Source organism: Salvelinus alpinus, chromosome 6 (genome assembly GCF_045679555.1).
Source record: "Salvelinus alpinus chromosome 6, SLU_Salpinus.1, whole genome shotgun sequence".
Lineage (NCBI taxonomy): Eukaryota > Metazoa > Chordata > Actinopteri > Salmoniformes > Salmonidae > Salvelinus > Salvelinus alpinus.
In genome coordinates, this window is record NC_092091.1 from 30,796,463 (window position 1) to 30,807,150 (window position 10,688).

The following is a 10,688-nucleotide window of genomic DNA, read 5'->3' on the forward strand; positions in this document are numbered from 1 at the left end:
ATTTCGAAACGTCCCAAATTAACCAGATTTGGTCAAAATCATCCTTTTAAAGCTTCCGGATTGGTGGGTCCCTTACGGGACGGTTGAGCTGACTTAGGCTAGAGCGATTAGCATGAGGTTGTAAGTAACATGAAAATTTCCCAGGACATAGACATAACTGATATTGGCAGAAAGCTTACGTTCTTGTTAATCTAACTGCACTGTCCAATTTACAGTAGCTATTACAGTGAAATAATACCATGCTATTGTTTGAGGAGAGTGCACTGTTTTGAACATGAAAAGATATAAACAAATTAGGCACAGTTGGGCAGTCTTGATGCAAAATTTTGAACAGAAATGCAATGGTTCATTGGATCAGTCTGAAACTTTGTACAGACACTGCTGCCATCTAGTGGCCAAAATCGAAATTGCACCTGGGCTGGAATAATACATTATGGCCTTTCAATCAAGTTTATTTTATATAGCCCTTCGTACATCAGCTAATATCTCGAAGTGCTGTACAGAAACCCAGCCTAAAACCCCAAACAGCAAGCAATGCAGGTGTAGAAGCACGGTGGCTAGGAAAAACTCCCTAGAAAGGCCAAAACCTAGGAAGAAACCTAGAGAGGAACCAGGCTATGAGGGGTGGCCAGTCCTCTTCTGGCTGTGCCGGGTGGATATTATAACAGAACATGGCCAAGATGTTCAAAATGTTCATAAATGACAAGCATGGTCAAATAATAATCAGGAATAGATGTCAGTTGGCTTTTCATAGCCGATAATTAAGAGTTGAAAACAGCAGGTCTGGGACAGGTAGGGGTTCCATAACCGCAGGCAGAACAGTTGAAACTGGGACAGCAGCAAGGCCAGGTGGACTGGGGACAGCAAGGAGTCATCATGCCCGGTAGTCCTGACGTATGGTCCTAGGGCTCAGGTCCTCCGAGAGAGAGAAAGAAAGAGAGAAGGAGAGAATTAGAGAGGGCCAAGATGTTCAAAATGTTCATAAATGACAAGCATGGTCAAATAATAATCAGGAATAAATGTCAGTTGGCTTTCCATAGCCGATCATTAAGAGTTGAAAACAGCAGGTCTGGGACAGTTAGGGGTTCCATAACTGCAGGCAGAACAGTTGAAACTGGAACAGCAGCAAGGCCAGGTGGACTGGGGACAGCAAGGAGTCATCATGCCCAGTAGTCCTGACGTATGGTCCTAGGGCTCAGGTCCTCCGAGAGAGAGAAAGAAAGAGAGAAGGAGAGAATTAGAGAGAGCATACTTAAATTCACACAGGACACTGGATAAGACAGGAGAAGTACTCCAGATATAACCAACTGGCCCTAGCCCCCCGACACAAACTACTGCAGCATAAATACTGGAGGCTGAGACAGGAGGGGTCAGGAGACACTGTGGCTCCATCCGATGATACCCCCGGACAGGGCCAAACAGGAAGGATATAACCCCACCCACTTAGCCAAAGCACAGCCCCCGCACCACTAGAGGGATACCTTCAACCACCAACTTACAATCCTGAGACAAGGCCGAGTATAGCCCACAAAGATCTCCGCCACGGCACAACCCAAGGGGGGGGGCGCCAACCCAGACAGGAAGATCACGTCAGTGACTCAACCCACTCAAGTGACGCACCCCTCCTAGGGACGGCATGAAAGAGCACCAGTAAGCCAGTGACTCAGCCCCTGTAAACTGTTGCGCGATTGTGTATGGAAATGGTATGTGTTACTGTTCGTTTTGCTGATGATTGCATACAAAACATTGGCTCATCGCGTGTTGTGAGATGCCAATCAGCAAGCTCCCGCTGAAAAGTGCCTGTTTTGAAAAGTGCCTGTTGTCGATAGCACTTGGATGTACACCGGAATGGCATATGTTTGCCTTTTTTAATGTAGGTCTTAAATCCCCGCATTTAATGTAGGTCTTAAATCCTATAACATTGGTTTTGGGAAACAATATCTGATGAGCCAATCTGTACTTTGTAGAAAAACTCCCACCTGTCTCAAAAAATGAGCTCTCTGGAAAATGCAGCATGTGCCAAATCTTCCAAAAGCAAAATCAGCCATCTCTCATTCGATTACCCATTATTTCAGTATTTTATAGTATTTCAACAATAGTTCAGTTTCACACACAGGCCTACCTCTAATTTAACAAATTCTGCTTTATATGGATTGTTATCTTAACAAATGCACTGATGTGGTCAAATTATAGGCTATAGCAGGTCAAGATACTTTTGTATATATAGTGTATGTGGACACCCCTTCAAATGAGTGGATTTGGCTATTTCAAATCAAATTTAATTGGTCACATACAAGTGTTTAGCAGATGTTATTGCGGGTGTAGCGAAATGCCTGTGTTTCTAGCAATAGTGAAGTAATATCTAACAATTTCACAACATATAGCCAATACACACAAATCTAAGTAAAGGAATGGAATTAAGCAAATATACATATATGGACAAGCAATGTCAGAGCGGCATAGACTAAGATACATGAGAATACAGTATATACATATGAGATGAGTAATGCAAAATATGTAAACATAATTAAAGTGACTAGTGTTCAATTTATTAAAGTGGCCAGTGATTTCAAGTCTATGAAGCCTGAGCACGCACCCTTGTGGGTCCCCAGTGTTGAGGATCAACGAAGTGGAGGTGTTGATTCCTACCTTCACCACCTGGGGGCGGCCCGTCAGGAATTCCAGGACCCAGTTGCGCAGGGCAGGCTTCAGAGCCAGGACCTCAAGCTTAATGATGAGCTTGGAGGGTACTATGGTGTTGAATGCTGAGCTATAGTCAATAAACAGCATTCTTACATACAGTGGGGAGAACAAGTATTTGATACACTGACGATTTTGCAGGTTTTCCTATTACAAAGCATGTAGAGGTCTGTCATTTTTATCATAGGTACACTTCAACTGTGAGAGACGGAATCTAAAACAAAAATCCAGAAAATAACATTGTATGATTTTATAATAATTAATTTGCATTTTATTGCATGACATAAGTATTTGATCACCTACCAACCAGTAAGAATTCCGGCTCTCACAGACCTGTTAGTTTTTCTTTAAGAAGCCCTCCTGTTCTCCACTCATTACCTGTGTTAACTGCACCTGTTTGAACTCGTTACCTGTATAAAAGACACCTGTCCACACACTCAATCAAACAGACTCCAACATCTCCGCAATGGCCAAGACCAGAGAGCTGTGTAAGGACATCAGGGATAAAATTGTAGACCTGCACAAGGCTGGGATGGGCTACAGGACAATAGGCAAGCAGCTTGGTGAGAAGTCAACAACTGTTGGCGCAATTATTAGAAAATGGAAGAAGTTCAAGATGACGGTCAATCACCCTCGGTCTGGGGCTCCATGCAAGATCTCACCTCGTGGGGCATCAATGATCATGAGGAAGGTGAGGGATCAGCCCAGAACTACACGGCAGGACCTGGTCAATGACCTGAAGAGAGCTGGGACCACAGTCTCAAAGAAAACCATTAGTAACACACTACGCCGTCATGGATTAAAATCCTGCAGTGCACGCAAGGTCCCCCTGCTCAAGCCAGCGCATGTCTAGGCCCGTCTGAAGTTTGCCAATGACCATCTGGATGATCCAAAGGAGGAATGGGAGAAGGTCATGTGGTCTGATGAGACAAAAATTGAGCTTTTTGGTCTAAACTCCACTCACCGTGTTTGGAGGAAGAAGAAGGATGAGTACAACCCCAAGAACACCATCCCAACCGTGAAGCATGGAGGTGGAAACATAATTCTTTGGGGATGCTTTTCTGCAAAGGGGACAGGACGACTGCACCGTATTGAGGGGAGGATGGATGGGGCCATGTATCGCGAGATCTTGGCCAACAACCTCCTTCCCTCAGTAAGAGCATTGAAGATGGGTCGTGGCTGGGTCTTCCAGCATGACAACAACCCAAAACACACAGCCAGGGCAACTAAGGAGTGGCTCCGTAAGAAGCATCTCAAGGTCCTGGAGTGGCCTAGCCAGTCTCCAGACCTGAACCCAATAGAAAATCTTTGGAGGGAGCTGAAAGTCCATATTGCCCAGCGACAGCCCCGAAACCTGAAGGATCTGGAGAAGGTCTGTATGGAGGAGTGGGCCAAAATCCCTGCTGCAGTGTGTGCAAACCTGGTCAAGAACTACAGGAAACGTATGATCTCTGTAATTGCAAACAAAGGTTTCTGTACCAAATATTAAGTTCTGCTTCTCTGATGTATCAAATACTTATGTCATGCAATAAAATGCAAATGAATTACTTAAAAATCATACAATGTGATTTTCTGGATTTTTGTTTTAGATTCCGTCTCTCACAGTTGAAGTGTACCTATGATACAAATTACAGACCTCTACATGCTTTGTAAGTAGGAAAACCTGCAAAATCGGCAGTGTATCAAATACTTGTTCTCCCCACTGTATGTGTTCCTCTTGTCCAGATGGGATAGGGAAGTGCGATGGTGATTGCATCGTCTGTGGATTTATTGGGGTGGTAAGCAAATTGAAGTGGGTCTAGGGTGACAGGTAAGGTAGAGGTGATATGATCCTTGACTAATCTCTCAAAGCACTTCATGATGACTGAAGTGAGTGCTACGGGGCGATAGTAATTTAGTTCAGTTTCCTTTGCTTTCTTGGGTACAGGAACAATGGTGGCCATCTTGAAGCATGTGGGAACAGCAGACTGGGATAAAGAAGAGATTGAATATGTCCGTAAACACACTAGCCAGCTGGTCTGCGCATCCTCTGAGGACGCGGCTAGGGATGCCGTCTGGGCCGGCAGCCTTTCGAGGGTTAACACGCTTAAACGTCTTACTTACGTCAGCCACGGAGAAGGAGAGCCCACAGTCCTTGGTAGTGGGCCGCTCCGGTGGCACTGTGTTATCCTCAAAACGGGCAAAGGAACTGTTTAATTGTTTGGAAACAAGTCGTCGGTGTCCGCGACGTGGCTGGTTTTCCTTTTGTAGTTCGTGATTGTCTGTAGACCCTGCCACATTCGTCTCATGTCTGAGCCATTGAATTGCGACTCCACTTTGTCTCTATACTGACATTTTGCCTGTTTGATTGCCTTGTGGAGGGAATTACTACGCTGTTTGTATTCTGCCATATTCCCAGTCACCTTGCCATGGTTAAATGCGGTGGTTCGGGCTTTCAGTTTTGCGCGAATGCTGCCATCTATCCATGGTTTCTGGTTAGGGTAGGTTTTAATAGTCACAGTGGGTACAACATCACCTATACACTTCCTGACAAACTCAGTCACCGTATAAGTATATTCGTCAATGTTATTGTCGAAGGGTACCCGGAACATATCCCAGTCCGCGTGATCAAAACAATCTTGAAGCGTGGATTCCGATTGGTCAGACAAGCGTATAATAGTCCTTAGCACGGGTAATTACTGTTTGATGATATGGTCGGCATTTGATTGAGGTATTCTAGGTCGGGTGAACAAAAGGACTTGAGTTCCTGTATGTTCACAATCACACCATGAGTCGTTAATCATGAAACATACACCCCCGCCCTTATTCTTCCTGGAGAGATATTTATTCCTGTCTGCGTGATTGGACTGAGTCAAACAGTATATCCCGAGAGAGCCATGTTTCTGTGAAACAGAGTATGTTACAATCCCTGATGTCTCTCTGGAAAGAAATCATCGCCCTGAGTTCGTCAACTTTATTATCCAGAGACTGAACATTAGCAAGTAATATTCTCGGAAGCGGTGGGTGGTGTGCGCGCCTCCTAAGTCGGACTAGAAGACCACTCCGAGTACCTCTGCCAGCGGTGTTTTGGGTTGGCCTCTGGAATCAGTTAATTTGCACTGGGGGGTGCGAACAAAGGATCCGATTCAAGAAAGTCGTGTTCCTGGTCGTAATGCTGGTAGAGCTGGTGAGTTACAGCTGCTCTGGTATCCAATAGTTCTTCCCGGCTGTATGTGATAACACCAAGAAATAATAAATTATAAAAACGAAATACAGCAAAGTTTCCTAAGAGCTAGAAGCACGGCAACCCTCTCTGTCGGCACCATTTCGTTGTTATTTCAGCCACACCCGTTGCTGACAGGAGTATAAAGTCGAGCACACAGCCATGCAATCTCCATAGACAAACATTCGCAGTAGAATGATCTTACTGAAGAGCTCAATGACTTTCAACATGGCACCGTCATAGCCGCCACCAATGCCACCTTTCCAACAAGTAAGTTCATCCAATTTCTGCCCTGCTAGAGCTCCCCCGGTCAACTGTAAGTGCTGTTATTGTGAAGTGGAAACTTCTAGGAGCAACACCGGCTCAGCTGGGAAGTGGTAGGCCACACAGCTCACAGAAAGGGACCTTCGAGTGCTGAAGCGCGTAGTGCGGAAAAATCATCTGTCCTCCGTTGCAACACTCACTACCAAGTTCCAAACTGCCTCTGGAAGCAACGTCAGCACAAGAGCTGTTCATCGGGAGCTTCATGAGATGTCTTTCCATGGCCCGAGCAGCCGCACACATGCCTAAGATCACCATGTGCAATGCCAAGCATCGGTTGGAGTGGTGTAAAGCTCACTGTCATTGGACTTTGGAGCAGTGGAAACGAGTTCTCTCGAGAGTTAAATCACGCTTCACCATCTGGCATTCCTGGTTCAGGGAATTCGTATTTTTAATTGAACCTTTATTTAACTAGGCCGGCCAAACCCTCCCCTAACCCAGACGATGCTGAGCCAATTGTGTGCCGCCCTATGGGACTCACGATCCCGGCCGGTTGTGATACAGCCCAGGATCGAACCAGGGTCTGTAGTGATGCTTCTAGCACTGAGATGCAGTGCCTTAGACTTCTGCGCCACTCGGGAGCCCTAAAAGATAGTTATGGTTTGGGCTAGGCCCCTTTGTTCCAGTGAAGGGAAATCTTAATGCTACAGCATACAATGACATTCTGTGCTTCCAGCTTTATGGCAACAGTTTGGGGGAGGCCCCTTTCCTGTTTCAGCATGACAATGCCCCTGTCCATACAGAAAGTGTTTGTCGAGATCGGTGTGGAAGAACTTGACTAGCGTGCACAGAGCCGTGACCTCAACCCTATCGAACACCTTTGGGATGAATTGGAACACCCCAGGCCTAATCGCCCGACCTCACTAATCATCAAGGATGAATGGAAGCAAGTCCCTGCAGCAATGTTCCAACATCTAGTGGAAAGCCTTCCCAGAAGAGTGGAGGCTGTTATAGCAGTAAAGAGGGGACCAACTCCATATTAATGCCCATGATTTTGGAATGAGATGTTTGACTAGCAGTGTCCACATACTTTTGGTCATGTAGTGTATGTTGCATGAATTCACAGTGGAAATACAATGGAATAAAAAAAATATTTAATGATTACTCTCCCAACTAAACACATTTTGAACATATATTTTCCCCATTCTACACAAGCAGTTCCCTTATTCCACCACTTGCCACTGTGCATACGCAATGTCATGGCTGTGCTTAAATTTGTGCAGACTCAATCCAATGTTCATATTGATAAATCTCACACTTTGCGTGGAAATTATCCCAAGCATTGTTTACACACAGATTTGTGCCTATGCATTATTGATAAATGTGGCCCCTGGAATCTAATTCTTAAATTCATAGTCTTATACAACCAAATTGCACAGAATAACAATATGTGCATTTATAAAGTACCATAATTTAATCATTAATCAGCCAAGGAGATACATTCTGGGCTGATTGTGTATGTGGAGCCTGTTTCTACATACGACATTCTCCTTGTGGCAGGACAGGTGAGTCATGTGTTACAGATTGACCATGCAAAGCATTTACGGGTCATGTCTAGATGGGATACAGCTTTTGTCAAATTTGACGTCACGTTTATTTTTTATTTTAGCTAACCCTTTTCCTAAACTTAACAACCTGCTACATTAATGATCCTAAACCGCTGCGTAAATTCTATGCTTGATCCGAAAATGTGGTAGGAGACACCATATGGAGGGTGTGATGCAATTTCGTGGCCTCCGGAGTCATGCAGAGGCCAAATTGAGCTCCATACCGCATCGCCATGCGCCTCCCAAATTTTGTATCAATGTGGAGGGATCCATATAGCGCTGTATAGCGCTGCATTGACAACAGCTCTGCACTGATCCGCGAAGCACGAATGCCCTGATTTATGCAGAGGCCGTCTCACCATAAATGCTGCACGGAAAATGCAGACGACAGATTGACCATGCATCGCCTTTAAACCTTCTATGAAAATTCAATGTTGACTAAAGCTGTATCCTGTCTAGACAAAACCCTTTAGAGTGGGCTGGATGTGGTATTTGTAGGGTTTTACTTGTCTAGCATGTCGACTGACCACTAGATGTCCTCGCAGACACATTCATGTGTCACATTTGGATTTCAAAAGGACTACTAGATGACATGAAATCATTTCAAGTATTCAGACTATTTTGTTGAACTTTACATAATTAAACAGTATTTAACTTTAATATTCTGTTACACATGCATATACTGTAAAGAGCTAGCAGAGGCAGGGAGAGGCACTGCGGACATTGAGTGTGGTTTGCACTTTTGGGCTATTCCATCGGTTCCTTTGCACCAGGCAAACTCAATGTCTCATTTAAAAGGTAGCTTGTGAAAACATGCTCAACTACAGGTTGTTGAAGACAGACAGATAATATGCTGCTCAAGAGTGTTGCTTTAGGGCAATCTCCTATTCCTGCTTTTTCCTATGGGCTGACAGCTGATTGGAAGAGCCTGAGTGAAGGGTGTGGCCACAGTATTCCTCCTCCAGTGTGGTGGGTGGAGGCAGTGTGTGGGTCTGTCTGAAGTGATGTCACACCTCAAAGCTGATCTCCCGTGATCGGCCAAACAGGGGTTCCGAGGCCAGGTGTGTGTCTGAGTAGGCGCGGCGCAGGTGGGTGGAGCTACAGGTGGTCTTTATGGCGACCTCGTAGGGAGGTGGGGGGCCCAGCCCGGGGGGGTAGCGGGAAGGGGGGCTGAGTGGGGGGTAGTCCACATTATTAGCCCCATACACACCTCGCCGCTGGTGCTCGGTCCTAGACACAAACACACACATAAAGGACAGTTACAATACATGCACAGTGCATTGTAACCTTTCATTTACCTTCTATGTACTTTAAATTCAACAATAACAATTCAAGAAGGATGTGTTACCTCTGCAGTAGGGCTGACTGGGACTCTGGGAAGTGTCCAACAGGACCACGGGGGCTGAAGAGGACGTGTCCCAGGTCAGGATGGGTGTACCGGCCAGGGTAGTTGAGGTCTGGGTGTGGGTAGGGATAGTTGGGATGTTCTGCCTGGTGGGGGTATTGGGGGAAGTTGGGGTACTCTCCCTGGCTGTACTCTACCTGGTGCTTGTTACTCATGGCCCAGAGAAGCCCCAGGATCAGCATGACGGCTCCCAGCACCACACAGCACAGAGAGAACGCCTGCAGGCGGCTCTGTAATAATAATAAATAACATTATTTGATTATTAACCATAATCATAACAGTAATAATAATAGATTGTACATTGTATCTCTTTATAGTACCCACCTGTGAGGAGGTGAGAAAGGCAGTGGAGCCGCCTGTCGCGATGAGAAAGACTCCGAGGAAGATGGCGCCGTGGTGGAGGGAAGGCATCGCTCTGGGACCTCCGGGGATGAGGTTTGTGTGTGCGTTAGTTTCTGTGGTTCAGGGAAGGCATCTCCCTCTCTATGGGATCACCAGGGATGTAACCCCCTGGTAAATAACCCGGTAGGCGTGCTCTGTTCTGGTCAGTTCCATGGGACCAGGTCCCATTCCAAGTGTGGTTCCCAGGTCTGTGTGGGTTATTTGGATTCAAGCAAAGATGATGAATGGATTTGAAGTTAAATGAGAGTTAAAGTTGAAAAACATTTGCACAGAGTCCCATTATCTTCAGGTACAGCAGTAGAAATACAAATTAAATGGAGGAAATGTTGGTTTTCTTTTATTCCTTCCAGACTGGATGATGAAGACGAAAGATGAGGTGATCACCATCAATTTCTTTTAGAATAATAGAGACCCATTTTCCAATGATATCCAGAAGCTCACATAAAAAATTGTCAATATCATACAGTTTCTTAAATGAAGACACTGAAAGCAGGAGAGAATCATCCGGGAGGGCTGAGTGAGTGTGAGAGAGAGAGAGAGAAAAAGAGAGAGAATTAGTGTGTGGTGTGTGTGTTCCGGGCAGGAGAGACAGACGAGTTGACAGCAGAGCCCATTAATTACTGGCGCCCCACCCTCTGTCTAATGTGTGTGTACAACTCACCAGCCAAGTAATGCTCCATTCATGTGTGTGCATGTTTGCATGCCTCGGTGTATGTGTGTTCGCATGTTCACTCCTTTTCATATGACCCAACAACTGAAAGTGAATTAAACTGAAAACAATCAGTCAAATCTCTCCTGTGCTTGACTTGGACTGAAATAGGAGTCGATACTCATTCTGGGTACCGGTACTGTTTATATTTAGGTGCAGGAGCTCCACAATACTTTTGAGCTACTATTCTATACGAGGAACAGGAGCTCAAGCAGTAGAACATTTGAGGTGTTGGTACTCAGCTCCGGTGAGCTCCTCCTGCCCAAGTCAAGCATGGCTCCTGTCACTGTGACAGTTCATAGATGTGGCTAAAGCTATGTATCCAGACCTACCTCCCTGTATGGATAGGGTATATGCTATTATTTATCTAGTTTGATTTCAGACTAATAGTTAACTATGGAT

General features: G+C 45.4%; 1 protein-coding gene across 1 annotated transcript; it reads right to left on the reverse strand.

Moving 5' to 3' along the window:
• Window positions 1-7,300: 7,300 nt before the first annotated feature.
• LOC139577831 (uncharacterized) lies at window positions 7,301-10,093 on the reverse strand. The gene is made up of 3 exons (XM_071404996.1): window positions 9,500-10,093; window positions 9,119-9,405; window positions 7,301-9,000 (listed from the first exon to the last, which is right to left on the reverse strand). Exons 1-3 carry the CDS (start codon window positions 9,584-9,586, stop codon window positions 8,778-8,780), a joined length of 597 nt encoding a protein of 198 aa, XP_071261097.1. The 5' UTR covers window positions 9,587-10,093; the 3' UTR covers window positions 7,301-8,777.
• Between the last annotated feature and the right edge of the window lie 595 nt (window positions 10,094-10,688).

Bases quoted from the DNA above. Each gene is read 5' to 3' on its own strand.
- LOC139577831 (XM_071404996.1), bottom strand. From the start codon at position 9,586: ATGCCTTCCCTCCACCACGGCGCCATCTTCCTCGGAGTCTTTCTCATC. The intron at 9,406-9,499 runs GTGGGTACTATA...TTATTATTACAG, and splicing joins CCTTTCTCACCTCCTCACAG to AGCCGCCTGCAGGCGTTCTC. The intron at 9,001-9,118 runs GTAACACATCCT...GTTTGTGTCTAG, and splicing joins CAGTCAGCCCTACTGCAGAG to GACCGAGCACCAGCGGCGAG.